Source organism: Pyrgilauda ruficollis, unplaced genomic scaffold (genome assembly GCF_017590135.1).
Source record: "Pyrgilauda ruficollis isolate IOZ18807 unplaced genomic scaffold, ASM1759013v1 scaffold14, whole genome shotgun sequence".
In the NCBI taxonomy this organism is placed as follows: Eukaryota; Metazoa; Chordata; class Aves; order Passeriformes; family Passeridae; genus Pyrgilauda; species Pyrgilauda ruficollis.
This window is the reverse complement of record NW_024512543.1, coordinates 8,923,033-8,945,983: the sequence shown is the minus strand read 5'-3', so window position 1 is coordinate 8,945,983 and position 22,951 is coordinate 8,923,033. Positions and strand designations below refer to the sequence as shown.

Here is a 22,951-nt window from a genome sequence, read left to right as displayed (position 1 = left end):
TGGGAAGGGCAGGGGCACCCTGACAGAGAGCAGCAACAAAATGCCTCCAAGTCAAAACACGTATTAAAAGGCCCCTTAAGCTTGTTTGACCTGCGTTTCCCTTCCCATCAGACTACTGTTACTTCAAGTAACAGACCTGTCAGCAACACTTCAGGAACTTAGGTGCTACACCACCAGCCTCCCCTGCCAGCTGTTGCCTTTCCAGACCCCAGGAGGACTTTTCAAGATCAGAAGTACAAGCTGCCACCACAAGCATTGCCTCGCTCAGAGCATGGTGTGCTTCATTGCCCTTGTCTCCTCATTTGGACAGATTTGGAGCTCTCCCGAAAGGTGTTGGCCTCCAGTGGGATATCATGAGTGAACAAGGCCTTCCATTCTAGGCAGGGTTCATGTAACAGGGACTAAAATACTCCCTGGACATGCCTCCATCTACAGGTTATTTGGAGCAAGTAATAATTTATCCCTAGCTATCCCAAAGTACTGGCTGAGCTCATCCAGAAGCAAAGAAAATACACAGCCAGACCACGGTGTGAGAGCTGAGGAGGGCAGGAAGGCATGCCCTAAAGAGGCAGGGCCAGAAAGGCCATCTCATTCTTCAGCACAACTGCTCGCTTTCAACCACAGCCAAAAAGATCCACATCCCCGACCTCACACTGCCAGGCCACTTCCCTTCCGGCAGGGGAAGGTCAGCAGCAAGATAAGGCTGGGAAGAATATCCACTTCCCACCCCGACTACCCATCTCCCAAGACACAGCCAAGCATCAATATACTGAGTGTATCCTCCCACATCCTGCTCCCCAGCTCCAACCCTGTACAAAAACACCCTCACCCCAGCACTCTGAAAGACGTGTTTTGAGGCTTACTTAGGATGAGCTGCCTTATACCCATGGCAGTGCTGCGCCTGGAGTCAGGCTTCCCAGAAATGGCATGGTCTCATGGATCTGAGCAAAGAGCAAGACACTGGCAGCCAGGCAAGCTGGACTTCAGCACTGTACCCACAGATGGGCTGGCAGAACATTTGCTTTTTTTTTTGGTTTGCTTCTGTTCTTACCATTAGTGCTGAGCCTGCACCCCTCATCATCAGAGCATTGGAACTATCTGGCCTCGGTTACAGGCAGTGGATTTGCAGTAAGCACAAACCCTCAGCACCCAGACTGGCAGTAAGCACTAAGGAAAGAGTTGCTCCTAGATCATTCTGGGCACAGTCAAGAGAGAAACTTGTCCCTCAGCCCAGCCTTTCAGCTGCTGCTGCCACACAGACCGTGGGCACTATAAGCCAAGGCAATTTAAGTCTTGCCCAGTCCCATGGACTTGCTGCTGCTCTGAGAAGCCACCCACCCTACAGTGCTCCCTTGCAACATACTTACCATAAAAAGGCAGCATGATGCTATTCAAACTGTCCTCCAAACTCACTGGCTGCAAGCAGGAGATGAACAAAAGGGGACACAACAGTTGGTGGGACAGAGTTTGGGGGCAAGGGGTGAAGAGGAAGCATCTGCCCAAAATGGGGGCAGAATTACTCACCTGTTTCTCAGCTGCCACAGCAGAGGCACCATGGCGGCGGCGGCGGCGGCGGCCTCGGCCCGTGCCCGCGGAGCCGGCCCGGTGTGGCGGCTGCGCCTGCTGTGCCAGCGCTACCAGGAGTACGTGAGGCGGCACCCGGCCGCCACGGCCCAGCTGGAGGGCACCGTGCGGGGGCTCTCCTACCTGCTGCCAGGTGCGGGAGCGGGGAGGCGGGCAAACCTTCGCCCCTCGGGGGCAGAATCTAGCTGTGCTGTTCAGAGTAGCCCAAGGACTTTGTGCATCAAGCTTCACCTCTGGCTGAAGACAAGGTGTCTTTGGCAGTCTCCTAGGCAGCCAGCTCTCAGATTGCTGTCTGGCAGAGCTAGAGCATCTCCTTGAAGGAGAGCAGCTCTGGCAGTCTGCACTGGATATGCCCCTAGAGTCACTAGCAGCACACACCTACCCCAGTAAGCTGTGCTGGAAACCTCTGTCACAGGCTTCGGGTGCTATCTCACCCGCCTTCGCACTTACAGTAGCAGCCCAGCCACCGTGAAATTCAGAGAAACTCGCAGGTAGCACTGCATGTGAATTGAAAGTTGGGTCTAATCCACGTGATTGTGACTAAAAAGGTTTGTTTAGCGCCAGACTGCTTGCCAGCGGTATCTCGTGCCCTTTTTGAACTCAGCCTGCTGGAAAACAAACCCTCGGGGGAAGAGGAGAGATCAGGAAGGATAAAGTGCCTGCCCATGCAACTGTAATTCCCGCCGAGGAAGCCGCAGGCACACACTGTGCCCATTGTGCGGAGGTAACCGGACAGGAGGAAGGAGGGGCGGCTCGGCCCAGCTCTGTGCGCACCCGAGAGGCCACGAAGCGCCTCCTAACCCACGGGCACCGCCGATCTTTGCCCCGGGCAGCGTGCGGAGCCAGGCCCGGCTGCGGGCAGGGGCGCTGGCCAGCAGCCTCGGCTGGGCGGGAGGCAGAGCCAGGGCAGGGCACGGCACGGCGGGAGGAAGGTCGCGGGACCGGGGACAGGCTGGAGCCACTTCTGCAACAGGCTGCAGCCAGGCGGGCCCCGCGCCTCCTCCCGCCTGCCAACGGGGACACCCGTGCTAGTGCGGCAAACCCTGAGCGCTGCGGGGCCGCGCCAGTCCCGCGGGGGCTCCGGGAGAGCCCCCACTGCACGGCCCGACCACCGCCCTTCTGCTCCCCGCCCCGGTCCGCCCGGCCCCGCGCGGGGACAGACACTGTCACGCACGGACGCGAGGATGAAAGCCCCGTGCCCGACGCCCTCCAACCTTTCCGTGCCCCCAGGGCAGCACCTCCGCTGCTCCGCACGCAGCGAGTGGGCACGGGCCGTTCAGCCCCGAGCGGAGCGGGGCTGTCCCTGCCTCCTCGGTCACACCTCACCCTTCCCCACGCAGAGCTCTCGCCAGGTACAGAGCGAGGCTCCCCACTGCCGGGCAAGCAGCGACCCGGGTGCCCAAGGGAGCCCGCGGCTGGGACGGGGATTGTCGCACGCCGCTCCCCGGCGGGCGACGAACGGGCAAGCACCGCTCCCGGCACCTGCTCTCATTCCCCAGCGCCACCGGGAACTTTTTACCGGTGCCGTAGCCAGCCCCGGCAGCTGCCCCGAGCAGCCCCCGACGGGCGGCCGGTACCCCGCACACCGCCCCCAGCCGTGCCGCGGAGCGCCAGACCCACGCGTGGACAGACCCCCGCCCGCCGCGACGCTCGAGGAACCACTCCTTCCCGGGGCCCCCCACAACTGACCGCACCTCGGCTCCTCACCCGGCGGCAACCGCGTCCCCGCTCGGGACACCCGCAGCCCGCCCTCACCTGCCCGGCCGCCGCCGCCGCTCCTTCAAACCCCCGCCCCGCCGCCCATCGCCCGCTCGGCGCTCGGCCCGGCTCGGCTGGTCGGGGCGGGGCGCGGCGGGGGCGGCCCCGGAAGCAGCGCGGCGGCGGCGGAGGCACCATGGCGGCGGCGGCGGCCTCGGCCCGTGCCCGCGGAGCCGGCCCGGTGTGGCGGCTGCGCCTGCTGTGCCAGCGCTACCAGGAGTACGTGAGGCGGCACCCGGCCGCCACGGCCCAGCTGGAGGGCACCGTGCGGGGGCTCTCCTACCTGCTGCCAGGTGCGGGAGCGGGGAGGCGGGCAAACCTTCGCCCCTCCGGCCGGGGTCTGGGCCGGGGGGGTGCGGGCACCGGGACCCGGCGGGCACCGGGGCTCCCCCGGCTCCGGGCGCTCGCTGTAGCCGCTCTCTTCCCTTGGCAGGTCGCTTCTCGGACTCGCACGCGCTGTCGGAGCTGGGTAGGTGGGCAGCGGGTCGGGGCCAGTGCTGTGGCTCTTGCTCCCCTGGCCCTGCTTTTGTCCATGCATTCTCGGGCAGCTCCTGGGAGGAGTCTGCACATCTTGCTACCCTCCTTCCCTCATCCCCTGTCGGAGACAGAGACAGCAGGGCCGGTTTGGCTTGCTTTCTGTGCATCCATTCTGCGTTGTTCTCTTCGTTTTCCAGTGTACTCTGCCTCCAACCTCCTAGTGCTGTTAAATGACTGGATTCTCCGAAAGGACCTGCAGGAAAGCCTGCCAGTGGTAAGGCTGGAGTGTGTGGGAGGTGGATTTGGGACACATGCTTTCTTCCTTGCAGGAGCTTTCAGGGAGCGTCTATAGAAACTTGACAGGTCTTTGCTGTGGCCTCTCTTTGCGGTCAGGTATGGAGAAGCCAGAGGCAACCTCTGAATGCAAGTAAAATAGCAGCCCTGTCCCTTAGCTCCTGGCTTGGAGACCTGGCCAGAGCACTCCCTGGACCACAGACATCCAGCCCTGCCTTGCACCAGAAGCTCCACAGGCTTTTTTGAGAAGCTCAGAACTTGAGCTAGGTGGAAGTGTTGATGAATAAACATTGCTGTTTACACAGCAGTGGCTCTGGAGCACTGAAGCTCTTGACTCCATCTGTCAGACTCTTCCTTTGCACAGTGTACTGAGTAAAACAAATGTAAGTGCCTTGCTACTGTGTCTATCTTGCATGAGCCCCAGGCTGGCTCCCAGCATTGTTAAACCCTTTGGGGAATGGGGAAGAGGTTAATTTTTTTCCAGACAAGGCTCTTCTGTTACAAACCTGCCCAGTGTGTGGGTTGGGTGTCAGCAGCTCCCCGAATGGAGCATCAGGTGTGTAACAAACAGAAACGTGCAAGACTTGCTTTCCTGGTTAAAATGGAATGGAATTTCAGCTGTATTGTCTTTATTGATGTTTTTCTGGATCAAACGTTGTGGTTGACAGCAGTAGTAAGTTCCCATGTGTATAGCAGAGACCTAGACTGGAAGAGGACTCACTGTCTTGGGGTTCATGCCTGAAATCTAGTCTGATGCTGTGTTCAGCCAGCATTCACTCAGGTGTGGCTGTGGACTCTGGGTTCCCTTCCCTCTACTCCAAGTACACTCCCTTATCAGCTCTGTCCAGAGAATAGGTTGTCTTGTGTCTCAGCTCTGGGACAAGGAGGAGGAGAGAGGTTTGTAGTGGAACTCCGGCACAGTGCCACAACCCAGGAGGCTATCCTGCTGTGTCCATTGGGGTAGAGGCAATATAAAACACAGATGTGATGTTCTCCCTGTTTTTGGAGTAGTAACTCCATGTGATACCGTGATGTCTCAATCTGCCCCTGCTTGGAGGTGGATAAGTGGGCTTGTGTGTAGGCTCCAGCCACAGTGAAAGCATTGCTTTTTGTTTCTGGAGCTGTGACTTCCAAGGCCATCTGGTGCTTATTTCTGAGGGTCCCACCAGACTGGGCTGTGTTTCTGCCCTCCTTAACTCCCGAGCAGAACCTGCATCCTGTCCCCCTCCTCCCCTCTGTGTTTTGCAGTCGCTGCCCCAGCAGAAGCTGCTGACCTGGCTGAGTGTACTAGAATGCGTGGAGGTCTTTGCAGAGATGGGGACAGCCAGGGTGTGGGGGGAGATGGGCCGGTGGACCATCATTGTCCTCATCCAGCTGGCTAAGTAAGTGCTGCGGGCAGAGGGGAAGGGGCAGCATGCGCTCGGAAAGGGGACCTGGAGGGCACTCCATTGTACCCCGGAAAAAATCCCACACAGGACTGAGCTGCCAGTCCCTGAGGCTGGGGGAATTTGGAGCCCCATGGTGTACTGGACTCTGTGCCACAGAAGGGAGCATTTACACCTCTCACCTTGCCAGTTGCCCTGAGGAGGCCCTAGTGTTTCCCTCTTCTGTTGAAGCCATCTCTCCAGTGTAACAGGAACCCAGGTCCATAGTCTGGTATTGAAGACTTCCACATGTCTGTTCACAGAGCTATCCTTCGTCTCCTGCTCCTGCTGTGGTACAAAGCTGGCATCCAGATGTCTCCTCCCATTGTGCCACTGAACAGGGAGAAGCAGCAGCCTCTCCACCCTGAAGGTGAGCCCATGGTGTTGTCATCACTGGCTTGGTGCCTTGCTAAGCCACATGTCTTGTCCTGCTAGAATTACTCATGAGAGCAGTGGCTTGTGCAGCACATGGAACCATAAGGTGTCTGTACTCAACTTGCTTAGTGGCAGGGTTGTCCTACTATCTGGAAGGAGGGGATGGAGAAGTCTGAGCTGGGAATTTCTGGCTGAACCATGAGTCGGGCTGCATGTGCCCTGGTCTAGTGATGGGGAAAGAGGTCTGGGCAATGTCATGCAGATTTACCTTTTCACCCTCTGCCTACTGTTAGTCCCCACAGAATGGTCCAGTTTGCACTAAATCAGCCTTTCAGTCTGCTCTTCTTTCTGGCAGCTCTGGGGTGTGAAGCATATTGTTTTGAAGCCTGACCCCTGTGGCTGTTTCCTTCTGCAGGCATGGAAGACAACTCCTCAGGGAAGGATCAGACCTATGTTGGCAGGCGTTCCAGCCGTGTTGTGCGCTCTCTGCAGAGCAGTAAGTAACTGAGCCTGTTTTTCAGCCTGAGCTCTTCCTGCTCTGTGCCTTCATGGATGACATGGATGTGAGCAGTGAAGGGTAGAACCGTGTATTGGGACATCCTTTGCCACTCACTGGGCCCACTGTGGGTAGGTGGGGGTATCAAAGCAACCAGAGACATGCTGCAAGGCTGGCACTAAATTGTATTTTCCCAAGTGAGCTGTGCACCAGAGACAGCTCTTCATCGTGGTTATGCTTTGAGGAGCATGGATCTTAAAAGTACCTCTTCAAGGTTTCCTCTTTCACACCTTCACAGTGCAGAAAGCAGGGAAACATGATAGGAAGGTGTCCTGGTTTGGGCTGGGATAGAATTATATCTGTACCTGGTAAGTAGTACAGGGCTGAGTTTTGGGTTTAGTATGAGAATAGTGTTGATAACATTGTTATAACTGATATTGTAGGTTGTTGAGAAGTAGCAGTTACTCTAAGTCAAGGACTTCAGTTTCCTGGGTTCTGCTAGTGAGGAGATGTGCAAAAAGCTGAGAGGGAGCATGGCCAGGATGGGTGACCTGAACTGGCCAAAGGGATCTTCAAACTGGAGGAGTTGGCAGGGAGGGGCCAATCGCTGTTTGGGAATGGGATGGGCATCAGTCTGGGAATGGTGAGCGGTTGTACATCACTTGTGTTTCTTGGGTTTTGTTAACTTCCTTTTCATTACTGTTATTATTGTTATTATTTTTTGTTATTTTACTTTATTTCAATTATTAAACTGTTCTATGTCAATGCAGGAGTTTTACCTTTTTCTGATTCTTCTCCCCATTCAACCGACTGGGGAGGGGGGTGTGAAAGGCTCCAGGGGCAGGTGGAGTGAGCTAGCGGTCATGTGATACATAGTTACCAGCTAGGACAAAGTTTTTATTTGTGTTAGCAACCACACCTGCTTGTTTCAGCCCCGTCCCTGCAGTCCCGGCACTGGGGGTCCCCCCAGCAGAGGGAGGAATCGCAGAGCCGAAGAACGGAGGAGATTAACCAGCCTCCCACTCCTCTGGGTCTCCAAGAAACCATCGCAGAATCCATCTACATCACCCGCCCGCTGCTCCACCGTATCCTGCCCTTCCCCCGCGGGCTCCGGCGCTGGCAGTGCCAGCAGAGGGTGCTGCGGGCTCGGCCCGGCTGCAGGGCAGCGCCTCGCCAGCTCCGCTCGGCTTGGCCACGGCGCTCGGCTGTCCTCCCGTTCTTACACTTTACAGTGGCTGGCCTCAGCCGCTGGAGCTGTGGGTGCGAGTCCTCCAGCCCTTTTCTCCGGGGCCCCCAGCCCTGCCTTAGGGTGTATTCACCTGCACTTGGCCGAATTTTGTGGGTACGCAGGGGATCGCTTCTCTGCGTGCCTCTTGTTAGGAGTCTCTCATCTTTTCATTCCTTGACTGTGTGTTCCTAGTACTGAGTTTAGGAGTATGGGGCCAGAGATCATGGAAGCCCTGGCTCCTCTCAGCAGTCCTGGACATCTCGAGGTCAGTCTGATGAAGAGTCTTTCTTGGTGCTTGGTTTGATGGTGGCTGGGCATCACACTTCCTTGTTCCCCAGTCCTGGGCAGGCCCTACAGAGAGAAATATGCGCCCAGGATGGTCTTTAGCTTGGAGATTGACACATCTACAGCACTTCCAGCGCCCTCTGTTCTGAGCTGGTGTGGGCTGCTCTGTGTGGAGCTGGGAGTGGAGAACTTTAGAAACTTGCTTTCTTTTCCCTGCTGGCTTCTTTTGCTGTGACTTAGCTCTCTGCCCTCCTCCTTCCAGTCTGAGTTTGCTGAGTGATCTGAAAGACCTGAACAGGCGAGAGCGGGCGGAGCTGAGGCGACGAACCATCCTACTGCTGTACTACCTGCTGAGATCTCCTTTCTATGACCGATACTCAGAGTAAGGGGCCCTTGCTGGGCTTTTGCTGAAAATTTCCCTTTTACCTAAAATAGCATCAGGGGACTGGGTGAGTAGATCTGAAGATGTGTGGGTGCCTGGGACCAGGTTAATCTGAGCCCATGTATAACAACTGCCATTGCTATTTGTGTGTTCAACAGCTGGGGCAGGAGATGTCCAGCTGGACTTGTTCATATTCTCTCCCTTTCCAGGGGCAGGATCCTCCTCCTTCTGCGCTTGTTGGCTGATTATGTGCCTGGAGTTGGCTTCATCACACGTAAGTGGGTCCCACTGTTACATCCCCATTTCTGCCTGGTGAAGAAAAATGAGGGCAGTTGGGAACATTTGTCAATTGGTTTCCAATCTGGGGAAGGAATTGGGAAGTCCCTAGAGAGGTTAGCACTAGAGGACCCTGTGTTGATGCTTGAGTAATTTTTAAATGCTGAAGGAAAAGATAAATTGCTTCCTGGCTTGATGACAGTAGTAAACCTCTGTGTGCCCTGAGGCTGCAGAGCTCGGGGTCTGCCACGTAGGCCTGTTCTCCTGGGCTTCATTTCTGCACCTCAGCTGATACACCAGGGCCCCAACTTTGCAGCCCTGTTCTGAACTCTTTTCCTTGATCCCTAGTCTGCAGTGTGGACATGAGGGGTAAATGGGTGCTTGGAAGTATTGAACGAGGCAGAAACTGACTGTAAATCAAAGGGCCAAACCAGGTCTGTGTTATAGTTCTTCACCAGAGGATCCCTTTGTTATGGGCCAGCATTTCATTTCCCTCCACTCTTCTCCTGATGATGCTAATCCTTTTGTGGAGTGATTCATGGTAGTGATATGACATTACATCAGCCTGGCATCATGGGATTGCTCTTTCTTTGGGGAGGTCACAAAGCTGGCTAGCTCAGGAGCCACTTCCTCCAGTTAGTGATTTCAGAGAGGCTTTGGAGCCTGCATTAAGCCCTGTGCAATGTAAGCATTTTTACTCTACAGCAGATGCTTCTGTGTTTGCACCTGCTCACTATTGCTGCAGATCTGCCTTCTTCCCTGTCACAGCAGTGTTCTACTGACTCTCTGCCTGTGGGTTTTCCCCTTGCACGTTGTAGACCCCCTTTCCCACTGCAGTTTGAACATGTCAGCTCTAAGGGAATGGTTGGTGTCCCACACCATGGCTGTGCTGACCATGTTTCACACCCCTCTTGGTCCTGCTCTGATCTCTGGCACCACATTGCAATGTTGTCTTACGTCTTGGCAGAAGTAACTGTTCTATTCTTGGGTTCATCTGAGTTGTGTAAATGGAGATTTGGGGTTGTTTGGATCATAATGAGAAGTGGGGGATATACCCCATAGATACATAGCACAGCTTTAAGTTGTTGCCTTTCTACATATATGATCCCTTTGTTCTCTTGTTTCAGGGCCACTGATGGATTACTTGCCTGCTTGGCAGAAAATCTATTTCTATAACTGGGGCTGATAAGAAAAGAAGATGATTACACTTTGCTCAAATCATGGCTGGACATTCCTAAGGAGGGCAAGCAGTCTGGGGGAGGGATATTGATAATATCTAATTTTCAGTTAAATCATAAATGAGAAGTTCCTGTTCTACAGAGCGGGGAGGGGGTTTTATGCAATTTTTTAACAGATCTCGGCATGAATGATGGACAGTAAATGTGTGGGGAGACCCTGGCCCCCTATTTCTTTGGACCATTCTGTGGCTGCAGTGATGGTGATGGGGCAACTTCTTTTTTGAAGCACTTGATTTTTTCTTCTTTTGTACAGCTGCGCTATAACAAAGCCAGGCAGCATAGTGGTTTTTTTGGAGAGCACTGTCTCACATGTCAAGGTGCTGAGGTTGACCCACAACCTGCTTGTGCTGGCCGTGCCTGGCCCATCTGCTTGGAGCGGATTATGGCTGTCAAATAAACTGACTAAATGGAGAGAACTGAGCTGAAGAGCCTCTGCCTCTTTGCATGGGATCCCTTGTATCTGGTTGCCAGCAGGTCTCTTTGTCAGAAAGAGCAGCTTTTGCAGTTGTCTACTCTGGGATACTCTGTCCGTTTTGCTCTGGCCTGTGTCAGTCAGGGCCCACATGTTGCTGATGACTATAGCCTCTATAATTCCCAGTGCCTGCCTCAGTCCCCAGAGTCCTGGGGTTCCCCTGGGGGTACACAGAGCTGCAGTGTGCAGGCTGCTTTCCTAGCACCTAATGTGTGGTAAAAGGGTTTGCAGGATGGCTGCCAGCCAGTGCTTGGGGGCTTGGCCAAGGGCAGACGAGAAGTGATTAATTCAGCAAATATGCTTGCCACATTTAATAGAGGGCCTGGGACAGGCCTGTGTCTCTTCTAATGGGGGGACAGTTGCACAGTGAGCTTCTGTGGAGGCTTTCTGGCCAGGACAAAGAGTTAGCCAGCCGGTGGCACTGGACCGCCCCACAGGCAGCTGTCTGGGTAGTAAGTGTGCCTCAAGTGGCTATCAAACATTCCTGTCTGAATGGGGATTCTCAGGCTGCAAGGGTCACAGCCTTCTTGCCTCAGCACCCAGCACTGGAAACGTAGTCCCAGGCACACATTCCTCATGGGCCACCACAGCTGGGGACAACAGGACTTTGGAGGTGTGAGGGGTCTGTGTTGCCACCTCAGCTAGCAAGACCCTGTAACATGGTAACAGCAGCGCAGAAAAGCCCTGACCAAGGAACTGTGCTCCCTTTGCTCGGTCTTGTAGCAGAGGAAGATGCTGAAGTGTTGTGTCCTGGGACAGAGTGGTACTGAGAGGAGATACAAGGGTCTGCTTTTGGAGGGTTTGAGAGGAAGGCACAAGCAGGTGCTGAGGGACAGAGACAGCCCTGGAGCTCTGACTACATGCAGGGACACGCACCAGCACAACGAAGGCTCAGCAGCTGGCAGGGCCCGGGCAGAGGCAGCCCAGGACCTGAAGGGGACAAGGTAGGAAGGGACAGCAGCAGTACCTGGGAGGGGCCATGTCCCCTGCCCCACCCAGCAGGTGTCCTGGGCAACCAGGGTGGCTCCTCTGTGACCTTGCTGCGGAACCAGTGGAACCGGTCAGTGTGCACCATGCTGTGCTGCCTGCTGCTCCTCGCCCTGCTGCTGGGGGCTGCCCTCCCACAGCCTGTGCACCAGAGGTGATGGCACTTCCCTCCTCCTCCTCCCTGCCCCGGTACCCGCAGGTACCCCAGGGCCCCTGACACGGGCTGGGACTTGTGGCACCAGGCCTCAAGAGCTGGCCAGACTGGGTGGAAGATGCAGCAGACGGGAGCTCTTGTGCCAGACGGGGTAAGTGCTGTAGGACCTTGGCTCACTCCTGGCCCTTGTTTTCCTCTGTAGGAACAGCTACTCAGTTCCTGAGGATTTCACTGCTCCCCTGGAGCTTCCACAGAAGCACTTCGGCCTGGTGGATGGTACAGTGCTCTCCTTGCCCCTCTGAACCCCCTTTCCATGCACTCACCCCTCCAGGCGGGTGGTTGTCGCGGAGCTGAGCCCAGCCTCTGCTGCACCCGCAGATTACGGCATCAAACCCAAGCAGCCGCGCTTCGGACCGCGGGCGGCCCCGCGGCGGCCGGTGGAGCTGCGCAGAGCTCGCAAAAGCAAGCGCGACGGGCTGGACCTGCTGGAGTACTACGAGGATGCGCGCCTGTGAGCCAGCGTGCCCCCGTGCCCGCCACAGCCCCGCAGGTGAGGGCTGGAGCAAAAGCTGCCAGAAGGCCCTTTGTGTCATCGCATGATCTCTGGCCTCCCAGGACTGCAGCCAGGGCTCTTGGACCAATACTGAGAAGCTCCAGCTCCTCTTGGGGTCCCAAGGGAAAGAAGAAGCCAGGGCCCAACCCCCTTGCAGTGGGAAACAAACACCACAGTAGCTCTGCTCCAGGAACCATCATATTTAATAGTTGTTGCCATCACAGCAGATCCAGCTGAAGCACAGAGATCACTGGCTGCAGGGACTGGGAGAGCTCTTCTACCTCCCTGGTGCTTCGCACGGTTCCCTGCAGCCTTTAGCCCTTCCCTGCCCCACTTCAGGCAGCCACCCAGCTTTGTGCAGGGGCTGAGCCCCACTGAGCTGGGGTGCCCTTGCTCTGCCTCTGCCACCTGCAGCCTGGGGGAGAGGGGAAAGGGGCAGAGAAAGGCTTCCCTCCCGAGGGTATAGTTACTGCAGGGAGGTATGAGGGCAATTTTTCTCTCTCCCCAGGGCATGGATACAAGATGGAAAGCTTGGGGATGGGGACAGAGGCAGGGGAAACCTGTCTCATCTCATTCTGAATCTGGCAGAGGAGATACTGGGGCTTCCTCTGCCACCCCTGCCCAGCAGCCACCTCCCCAGGGCTTGGCAGGGAGGTGATCCCATCTCCCAGGCAGGAGCCAGCATGTGGGTCTTGTTTTCTGTAGCTGCTGTGTCATCATACTGCAAGAGACTGACTCTCCCCCTGCAATTAAAAGTCACCCCAGATGGATGTGACAGGAAGCTGTGCCATGGTCACAAGGAGGAGACGCTGTCACCCCAGCCTGCAGCTGGAAAGGGCACGAGCACACTACTGCCCCCCACCAACTGCTCACAAGCAGGGCACCCACCGGGTGCTTCTCCAATAGAATAAACTAAGAGTATTTTGTACAATAAACACAATTTGTCCAGCCCTCCCCCCTCCCGTCCCCCCAGCCCGAGGAAGGGGAGTCACGACAAGAGGCGGCGCTCCGTGCCCCGGGGAGCCCTGCCCCGGGCCCGCTCCTCCTCCAGGCTCAAAGCAGCTCTTGTCCATGCACGACACGGGGAAGGGGCGAGACTGCAGCCCTGGCTGTGCAGGAGGTGCCTGTGCCAGCCCCTACTCCAGGTAAATGTCCTCTGTGGGGCACGTGTACTCCACATACTCCTTGTAGAATTGCTGAAAAGCCCTCCTGCAACACAGCATCAGGCAAAGCTTAGCAGCAGCCTCCCCACAAGGCAATTGTAGATCCTTGTTTCCATCCTGACCCTCACTCCTTACCCTGTGGCCTGTTTGACCCCCCCCCCAGGCCTGACCTCTTCTGCATTAGCCCCAGAGCTGCCATCAGAGCCACAGGGTCTCCATCCTTGCTTTGAGCCCCTGCACAGTGCATCACTTTCAGCCATCTGCCTGCAAAGCTCTGCACTGGGACTTGTTCCAGTACTGTCAGGAATGTGATGCCCATAGCCCTGTCAGCCCTGACTCTCAAGCCAAGCATCTCACTTGAGCAAGAGGTGCCAGCCTGGGGCCAGGTCCAAGCCCCACATGTAGGGGGAGACAGCAGGATTCAGCCTGGCTGTCTTGTTCCTCCTGCCCTTTATGAGCCAGCCTCCTCTGCCCAGCCAGACTCACCCTACAGACTCCGCCAGTGGCTTCGTGGACTCCTCCGAGACGAAGACATGACAGGCAAATCTGTGGTCAGCAGGGTGCTTGGTGATGAACCCAAAATATCTGAGGGCAAAGAAAGTGATGTGACTGGACCAGCAGACCAGCAGGCACAGGTACCCCAGCATCTCTGAGGTGTACCCACCCTTAAGCATAGGGATTTGGGACCTTAAACCCCCCTGATAAATCCTGGTGGCCACCCCAGGGTCACGCCACAGCCCATGTCCAGAGCTGCAGCACTGGACTCACAGGGAGTCCTCCAAACCAGGGCTCTGGGAAACCTCTTCTTCCCTTCCTAGCCCCAGTCATGCTATTCCCAGGGAGCAGGAAGGCAGCAAAGCCTCGCTGCTGAGCTACTGCTGTTGAGAGCTGCACTACACTGCCTTGCTACTCACTTGTTGTTCTTTGGATGGTACCCACAAAAGGAAATGTTCTTCAGCTGGAAAAAATGGCTACACTTGTTTACCTGGGGGAGAGAGAGAGAGGGGACCTGTCAGAGCTTTTCTCCCCACACCCTGCAGTGCAGCTGGTCTCTGGCCACTGGAAATAGCACCTGGAGACTGAGGAGTGAAATTAATTGGAGACTAATCCTGGGCTGCTATCAGCAGCAGTTTCAGGATTGTTCCAAGCACCTGAACAAAGGGAGCTTTTCCAGGCAGCCCTGCTGGCTCTCACCTCAGCTGCCTTTACCACCAGTAGCTCCTGCAGGATTTCCCTGGAGACCCTGAGTCAGACTCAGGCTAAAGTCAGTGCTGCTGTTCACCAGCACACACAGCCCCCCTTCTTCACCAAAAAGGCTCCCAGAAACACTAGTACACAGAAGATGAATGGATAACTTAGAACTAAACAAGTCAATTCAAGCCTGGGTGTCAAAGGGTCCCAGCCAGAAATGAAAAATTATTTATACAAGTCTAAAGTGCAGCTAAGTTGATGGCATCCTCTGAATATAGGCAAGATTTGTAGAAACCTCACCCCAGCTCTATCACAGCACTCACAGCCATGAGCTACTCCTATCCCTCAGCTGGAAGGGAGGTTTCCCAACAGCTTGCTGCAAAGCCCTCACTTTCCTCTGCTCAGCATCCCAATGTGCTTTACTAGGCTACTTAAGCAGAATGCTAATCAGCAGCCTGCCCTTGCCAGATAAAGAGATTACAGGGCAGATCTGGAGGACACCACTGAAAATAGCAGCAGAAAGGTTTAGAAGCAGCTGACAGATTACCGGGTATGGCTCAGCTCGCAGCATCCCAGCGCAGTGACGTGCCTGGCAGCTGTGAGAGCATCAGCTGGCAGTACTGCCCAGAGCTGGGGCCTTGTGAGGCAAGGGGGACCTCAATGGTGGGCCTAAAACGCTGATGATGGTGTTTGTCACATGCTCAGACATGGGGTGGAGACCCTTAATTTTGATAAGCAATCATGGCCCGTAGCACAGAGGGCACAAGCCAGTTCAGAGCAGCAATCGGGGAAGGGATGAGATGAGCAGGGAGTGGGCACTACCTTGCTGTGCTCCTTGGAGTCGTCAGCTTTCACAGCAATCTTGACCCCGCGCACGCTGATCTCCAGGACGCAGCTGGAGGGCGGGTTAAAGTGCACAGTGAGGCGGCGCGTGGTGGCAATCTGCAGCAGAGAGAGAGAGAGAGAGAGAGAGAGAGAGAGAGAGAGACAAAGCCGTGGGGCTCGTGAGCAGTGATGATGATTCCCAACTGAGGCTCTGCCCTGCTGCCAGATGGAGCAGGCACTCCTGCTGCCTGGGATGGGGTGGGACACTACCTTCTGCATGGCCGCACAGAGCACATCATTGCCCTTGTGGTAGGGAACCTGCACAGAGCCAAGGAACTTCACCCGAAACTGGTCCACCCAGTCACTGCTCTTGGCCAGAGCTGGAAGAGAGAGCACATGGCAGGGATCATCTCTGGTGACCAGCTGTGTGGGCTGAGCTCCACCTCCCCTCTCCACCTTCCCACCCCTGTGCTTTTCCCTGCCCAGGAAAAGCTTCCATCAACAGCAGCTATCAACTCCCAGCATCACAGCAGAACCTGCTCATCGCTCCCTGCTGGATGCCCAGTTTGGTCCTCCCCCCTGCCCCCTGCTCAGCACCAGACTGCTCAGCAGGGAGGATGCAGTACAAGCTGGGGACCTCAGCAGGCTGCACACAGAGGCTTGATACCTGTTCCATGGTCTGGGTCCTTGGTGACTTCAATAGCATAGTAGGCAGGGAAGATGCCCCGATCTCCTGTGCGCATGTTGTAGGCCTCATACCAATAATCTTCTGCCTGCACCTCCACCAGCAGAGGATCATCCACCTCCAGCTCCAGCTCATCCGCATGGCGAGGCACAAACCTGGGCAGAGAGGCACTAGCAGCTGGCTGGCTAGCAGTGCTGGTGGCCTTCTCACTGGCACACTGCTGGGGCACCCACCACCAACCCAGACACTGCCCTGGGACCTGACATGCTAAATAAAGCACTGGAGGAGGTTTGGGCTCAACAGGCAGTAGCATCTTGACACCTAATGCAAGGGTATCCCCTACTGCACCACCCAAGCTGCTCCTCAGAGGCCTTGCCCATGCAGCAGCCTGGGCAAATGTTGCTCCTGGGCAGGGCATGAGCTGCAGGCTACAGGTTTGTTCCCCAGAGCTGCCCACACCAGAAACACTGGAGTTTGTGCTGGCCCCGACTTGGTGGGAGTGCAGCACCAGCTTTCCCCTGATAGAGGCTGGGGACATTGTGTGTGCCTGCAAGCTCACCTAAAGACAGCACGGTGAGTCTGCTCCTGCTCCTCCCCGTTGATCATGCAGGAGAACAACCCAAAGGACTCAGCACCTGGGGACAAAGGCAGAGGAGGACATGTCAGCACTGAGGGATCACAGCCAACAGAAGGACATGGGCCAGGCCATCTGCTGAGGTTCCTGCAGGATGGCTCATCCAAGACAAAGCCATGTGATGCCACAGGAGAGAGACATGGCTGGAGCCGCTGTGCTGGTGCCCATCAGTCCTTGCTGGGAACAAAGCCTCCCTGCGCCAACACAAACAGCTGTGACACCGGCATAGGACCAGCCACACCATGGGAAACCCTGCCTGCTGGAGCATGCCAACAGTGCTCTTCTGGGCTTGGAGAGGAGTGTGGCATGCCAGGAATATGATGGCCCCCTGTGAGCTCAATGCAGCCTCAAACACCCACTGCCACTCCCACCTGACACTCATGACATTTTTCCAAGCCCCACCATGCCTCCTGGACCACCAGGGACACAGCCACAGGCTGCAGCAAGCAGAACTGGGGCTGATGTCTGCTGGTGGCTTCCTATCTCCTAAGCATGTAGCAGAGACAGACAGGGCTGCCAAGGCAGGCAGCCACCAGCCCACCTTCCCCAGTGCCCAGCACTCACTGGAGGAGCGTGCCCGACCACTCATGAAGACATTGAGGAACTTCTTGGAGAAGTGGATGTCTGCCTCGGGGGTGGAGTCCTCAGAGAGGCAGACTGAGTCACGCTTCAGCGCATCCTCCTCATACTCCTCGCCAATGGCCGACTCATAGGGTGAGGAGATGCAGTTGTCGTAGACTGTGGCCGAGTCGCTCTCATCACTGTAGCCTGAGTAGCACTGCTTGAGGCTGACCAGCTCCAGCTGCACGTTCTCATCCACCACCAGTGTGTATTTGACAGAGTCATAGGAGAGGGCACTGGTGTCCGAACTCACAGAGGCTCGCTGAAGGTTGTACCCTGGCCGGGAGCCACCACTCCCGCCACCACAGGAGGCCCTGGGCAGGTTTGTCTTGTCAGGGGAGGACATGTAGTCCAGCACCTCATCCTCCTCGCTGATGGAGGGGTTGGTTTTCCCTGCCAGGGCCGAATAGCCGGAGGTGTCAATGTCAGAGCTGATGGACATGCGGTTCTCACTGGACTGAGACAGGAACGGCTTGTCAGTCTCCAGGGGGTCCGAGTTCTTCTGCACAGGCGTCAGGTAGATCTCCTCCGTGGCCTCCAGCCTCACATCCGTCTGGTAGCGGATGCGGTCCCGGTGGGCCTCGGGGCCCCTCGTTACCACCACGACGCTGGCACCATGTGGTGGGGCCCGGCTGGTGGCCTGGTGCTTCTCGGGCGGCCGGGACGAGGCAACGCAGGCTGGGGCCATCTGTGTGGCTGCTGTGCGCCGGCATGGGCTCTCCGTGGATGTGCCCCGGTCTTTGGTGGAGGTTGTGCTGTTTTGGTGATTGACCTCATCACTCAGGCAAACGTGGTCATGGGGAGGGGTCTGCTCACCTGTAGGGAGAGGAGAGCAGCATAGACAGTGACACAGAGGGAATGCTCCCTGACAGGGAAGGTGTCCAGGGATGCCACCCAGACTCACAGAGAATCACTTAAGTTGGAAAGGACCTCTAAGATTCTCAAGTGTAAGCATTAACACTGTCAAGTCCACCACTAAACCATGTCTCTAAGCACCACATCTACACAATTTTCCACACTTCCGGGGACAGTGATTCCAGCACTTCCCTGCTCCAATGCTTGTTCAACATTTCAACGAAGAAATTTTTTCTAATATCCAACCTAGACCTTCCCTGGTGCAACTTCAGGCTGCTCCCTCTTGTCCTACTCTGTGCTACTTGGGAGAAGAGAGCAACGCCCAGCTCACTAACAATCTCTTTTCAGGTAACTGTAGAGAGCAAGACAGACATGCACTCTGCATCCATGTGGTATGTTTTCCCCAGCCTCCTGATCCAGCACCACTTGCCTCAGGCTCCTGAGGACCATGAAAGGGTGCAAGGAGCTGACCCTGGCCAAAAGCCTGAGAACTCACCCGTTTTCAGAGGGGACGACGACCGGGACACCCGCTCCTGCCAACTGTGCTTTTTCCCCAGAGAGTTGTTATTCAGAGTGTCCTGAGGAGAAGAACAAAGCTGCCTTATAGCCTGAACAGTAAACAGCATGTGGCACGGCAGCACCCATTCCTCCCTGGGCCCACAGCACCCCGCTCAGCTGGGCATGCTGGGGCGCGTGATGCTCGGGGAGACCACCAGCCCCAGATCTCACCATGCTGCTGCTGCAAGAGCTGGCATGATGGCTGAAGCAGGGCGGGCAAGGAGCCAGCTGGGCTGTATTCCTTCACCAGGGGAAACTCAGCTGCAGAAGCCACAGCTGGACACTCCCAAGACAAAAAAATCAAGACCTGAGCCTGCCTGCATGCTTTGCTGCCATCCTGCCAGCCCTGCCTACCTTCAAACCACCCAGCTGAATGGAAAGGGGGAAATCCCAAGGACCAGGTGTTGTGCTGCTGCTCAGCTAGAAGCCAGCTACTGGACAGATTAATGCCTGCCTCTGGAGACATCTGTGTTGGGTGTACACAGGGGCATACACAGATAGTGTGTATGTATGCAAACCTACACATACACAGTTCACTAGCAGATGTCAATCCTGAGCAGCGAGAGAGGAGAGGCAGGATCAGGCCATCCATGTTGCCCATGCCTGGGCAAGTTTCTGTGGGTGCTGTGCCCAGCCCTGGGTGGCTGGCCATGCATGGGCACAAGGGAACACATGCTCAGCCTCGCTGCAACACCCAGGGAGCAAAGGGCACCGAGTCCCCTCTAATGAGGACCCTCCTGCAGATGGGGGACAAGTCCTCCCTCCCTGCCTCCACAGGCTGTGGCATCCTGCCTGGTGCAGTGCCAGCCCTCATCCATCCCCAGGGTGTCCCTGGCTACACGCTCTCAGCCCCTCCTATGGGCACTAAATGTTTCTGCCCCAGTTGCAGCACTTTGCACTGTCAGGTCTTGCTTAAGTACCAAAGTCCCGCTGGGACTCCCTGGATTTTCTCACGGCCTTATCACCAACCCGCAGCTGTTCCCAGCAGCACAGGAGCTTCCCTGTCCTTACTTTGCCTCCTCACTGACATGAAGGAAGCCTTTGCCCCAAAATTCCATCCTGTCACACACTGCTGAACCATGCCTGCCAGATCCCTGCCTCCATGTGGGGAGGGAGAGACCCCCTTCATGGAGCTTTGGCAACCTCCCACCATGGTCTCCATGAGTCCTGCCTGTGCCAAGGCAAATAACAACACGTCCCTGCTAGCCTTTCCCAGGGACACCACGGGCCGGGATGTGGGCCAGGCAAGCTGTCACAACAATGGCCTCTGCGTGCAGAGTGCCACAGGGCCAGCACACACAAGCCAGCCTGGCTGCCTGGACTGGGAAAGAAGGCAGCAATGCAGCAGGCACAGCCCACTGAGCCCACCCATGCCACAGGGCCAGAGCACTCAGGGGTCTGTAATGCCCTGCCAGGGTGCAGAGGCATTCACTAAGTCTTAGAGGATGAACCTAGCCGGTCACAATAGCTGTTTCTTGCTTTCTGGGAAGCTGGGGATGTTCCTCTCACCATTTCCAGGCCACCTGCCTGGGATGATGATCATAGAGCGGCCAGCAGCAACTGAGACATCACCAGACTGGATCCTGGCCCCACAAGAGCAGAGGGTGGGATGATGCCTTGCCTTGTGAACACCCTGTCTGGCAAGAGTGCCTGGTGCCCCAACCAGGCATTCAAGAGAGTATACATGGCCATGGTCCCTCTTCTGACTATTTGTAGGAGAAGGGAGCTGGGCAGGTCAAGGGGATGCAGTGTCTTACCCAAGTGGAGACAGACTGGGGACAGGCTGGTCCCCAAGGGATGCCCTGCACCCTGTCCTCTCCTCAGGGCACCACACATAGACAGGGAGAAAGTTTCTCTGGCTGGAGGTAGGCATCCAGAACAGGAACCCCGAGCACCTTACAGCCAGCCTCTCACTAGATCTTACCAAGAGCACTATCCTACCTGGCCAGCCATGCCACAGTCCTGTGCCACCATTCCTGCTGGCTCCAGGCTCCCATTGCCAGCTGCAGCAAAGCGCCCTCTGCCATTCCCCATGTCTTCAGCTCAGCTGTGCCCACATCTCACAGTGAGCTCCACAGCCTCCATCATCTCCTTGCAAAGGGACCATCAGCTTCCCCTCCCCAGCCTACCATCTCCGCAATTCCCCCCACCCCCATCCCTCTCTGGACGCCTGCTCCCACCCCCGGACACTGGTGTTGGGACTGAGTGTCTGGGAGAAGGCCCTGCTGTTCCCCACCTCCCCCAGCTGGATGTGGCTGCCACACACCACTTGCTGCTCGTGGTCCCTGCACAGGGTGGGACAAGGCTGCTGCTGTCCCCTTGTCCATTATGCTCAGTGGAGCTCCCCCCACCTCCCCAGCCCTGCTGCCTTTGTCCCCGGTGCCAGCTGCCTGCGGGCGCCTATCCTTGGCTCTGTGCCTTCCTCCTCCTCCTCCCACCCATGGCCTCAGGCAGAGAGCTGGCATCAGCTGCCGGTGCTGGGCTGGTGACACCCAGCTCTGACTACTCCCCATCTGTCACCCACGGGGACACCTGCCTCTCACTTCATGCTCCTCGGCTGAACGTCACCGCGACGAAAATCCTCCTACTTGGCAGAAGGCAGAGCTGAATGGAGGAGGGCGGCAAAAATAGCCCTGCACGTCGTGCACTTTGCGTGGGCTCGGGAAGTTTGCAGAAGCGGCAGAGCAGAGACTCCAGCCGCTGCCTCGGGGGTCAGGATGCAGGGCACCAAAACATCATCCACTCCAGGGGTGACAGTGACACCATGGCTGTGTGCGGCAGGCAGTCTTGGCTAAAACCATCCAAAATCTTTACAAAATCTGAGCGTGAGCGAGACAACAGTACCCCCTTGTTCTCCTGGCCACCATTTTGGGCGTTGCTTTTCTGTCTCTCAGATTTTGTACGGGGGTCTGACATTAATGCTTCTCTTGCCAGGCACCACCGCTCAGAAGCTGAGGCCACCAGGTCCCCACTGCCAGGCATGGGGCACCTGGTGTCACCAACCTGCCCTAGAGCTGGTGCTGCCCCAGCCCGGGGCAGCTGGAGCCCAGGCAGCTGTTGGTGCCGGCCCTGGGCTCGCCAGTCCGTGTTCTGGTGCCCCGTCCCGCGATGGCTCATTCACGCGTTCGGTACCCATGCCTCGTTTGCTCCCCATCCCACGGGAGCTGTTCGCAGCTCCCACCCTGCCCCTGCCACACTGCTCTCTGCCAGGCCACCCGGACCCTGCTGGGGCACATCTCAGTCCCGACACTATTCCTGGCGTGCTCCCTCTCCACCTCGGCACCAGAGACGAAAGAAGGACCCACCTGGCGCATAACCCCCTCAAAGAACCCCCGCCGAGCGCAGTGCCGGGATGTTCGGCGGTGCGCAGGGGCGGCCCGGCGGGGCGTGCTCAGGTCCCCGGCAGCCGGGGACCCCCGGGCCCGCAGATCTCTCCCTCCGGCTCGGCCTGCGCTGCCCCGGAACGCGAGCGGCCGGGAGACGGGACCCCGGGATGGCGGGGGCGGCTGCCGCGCCGAGCACCGCGGGCAGCGGAGCCGAGCCCACCATCCTTCCCCTTCCATCCCACCCCCTCCCTCCATCCGCCCGAGACAAAAGCTCCCGGCAGACGGCGGGAGCATCCTTCCTTCCTCCTCCTCCTCCGCACCACCCAACCGCCCCGAGCCCCCCATCCCGCCTCACCTGGCTGCGAGGCACCTGTGGGAAGAGGTTGAGGGTTGTGGGTCGCTTCGGCCTGTAGACTTCGGTGGTCCCGGCCGGGGGGTCTTTCTGCAGCGGCTCGGGCGCCGTCTGCTCCTCGGCCGGCGTGTCCCCCGCCGCGTCGATGAGGTCGAGCTGGAGCATCTCGGCCTGCAGCCGGCTGGCCTCCCCGCCGCCCGCCGCCCGGGCCGCGCCGCCCGCCCGGCTCACATGGCCCTGCCGGGATTAGTGCCCGCGATCAGGCCACCGGGCGGGCGGGACGGGCCTCCCGCCGGGGCCGCGCAGGGGGGCCGGGGCCGCCGCTCGGCACCCGCGGCCGCTGCCTTTTAAAGGGGCAGCGATGTTATTCCCGGAGCCGGGCAACCCCGCGCCCACTCCCCGCCTCCCCAGGCAGGTGTGGGCAGCATCCTTCTCCCTTAGTGATGGGGCTTATTCCCGGCAGGAGTCTGTCTGCAGGTACATGCAGCCGTCACGTTCACTAGGAAGCACGCGAACGTGCACACCCAGGTTTCATCTCGACATAACAAGGACATTTTTTATAGTGAGAACAACCATTCCGCAGAACAACCTCCCCAGGGAAATGGTAGAGTCCTCATCGCTGGAGATTTTCAAGACGCCACTAGAGAGTGTGCCAGATCGTCTCACCCAGACTCCCTTTCCCACACAGGGTTTGGCCCGTGATCCTTTGAGGTCCTTTCCAGCCTGGGCTGCCCTATGATTCTTCCTTCCAAGGCAGA

At 57.3% G+C, this 22,951-nt stretch overlaps 4 protein-coding genes across 6 annotated transcripts in view; 2 read left to right on the top strand and 2 right to left on the bottom strand.

The window, feature by feature from the left end:
- The window catches only part of LARGE2 (LARGE xylosyl- and glucuronyltransferase 2), a 30,231-nt gene extending 26,829 nt beyond the window's left edge, over positions 1 to 3,402 (bottom strand). The window contains exon 1 of one of the 2 annotated variants that reach the window (XM_041459824.1): positions 3,340 to 3,402. The gene's annotated coding sequence lies outside the window, so the exon portion shown is untranslated. The remainder of the gene's footprint in view (positions 1 to 3,339) is intronic. The other variant, XM_041459825.1, reaches the window with a different exon arrangement.
- Positions 1,550 to 10,237, top strand: PEX16 (peroxisomal biogenesis factor 16). 2 transcript variants are annotated; one of them, XM_041459828.1, is made up of 11 exons: positions 1,550 to 1,717; positions 3,776 to 3,811; positions 4,017 to 4,093; positions 5,362 to 5,495; positions 5,801 to 5,907; positions 6,328 to 6,408; positions 7,341 to 7,493; positions 7,829 to 7,901; positions 8,184 to 8,303; positions 8,513 to 8,577; positions 9,707 to 10,237. In XM_041459828.1, the coding sequence occupies exons 1-11, from the start codon at positions 1,555 to 1,557 to the stop codon at positions 9,763 to 9,765; spliced, it is 1,068 nt and encodes a 355-aa protein (XP_041315762.1). In that variant the 5' UTR covers positions 1,550 to 1,554; the 3' UTR covers positions 9,766 to 10,237. The 2 variants fall into 2 exon arrangements, with proteins under 2 accessions (XP_041315762.1, XP_041315763.1); XM_041459829.1 differs by lacking the exon at positions 1,550 to 1,717 and adding an exon at positions 3,469 to 3,635.
- Positions 10,238 to 11,362: 1,125 nt separating this feature from the next.
- CUNH11orf94 (chromosome unknown C11orf94 homolog) lies at positions 11,363 to 11,945 on the top strand. The gene is made up of 3 exons (XM_041460195.1): positions 11,363 to 11,430; positions 11,639 to 11,706; positions 11,809 to 11,945. Exons 1-3 carry the CDS (start codon positions 11,363 to 11,365, stop codon positions 11,943 to 11,945), a joined length of 273 nt encoding a protein of 90 aa, XP_041316129.1.
- A 223-nt stretch (positions 11,946 to 12,168) lies between these two features.
- Positions 12,169 to 22,594, bottom strand: MAPK8IP1 (mitogen-activated protein kinase 8 interacting protein 1). Its single transcript, XM_041460073.1, has 10 exons — positions 22,197 to 22,594; positions 18,454 to 18,535; positions 17,046 to 17,918; positions 16,407 to 16,482; positions 15,830 to 16,002; positions 15,433 to 15,542; positions 15,160 to 15,279; positions 14,061 to 14,131; positions 13,633 to 13,731; positions 12,169 to 13,192 (listed from the first exon to the last, which is right to left on the bottom strand). Exons 1-10 carry the CDS (start codon positions 22,356 to 22,358, stop codon positions 13,120 to 13,122), a joined length of 1,839 nt encoding a protein of 612 aa, XP_041316007.1. The 5' UTR covers positions 22,359 to 22,594; the 3' UTR covers positions 12,169 to 13,119.
- Positions 22,595 to 22,951: the final 357 nt, after the last annotated feature.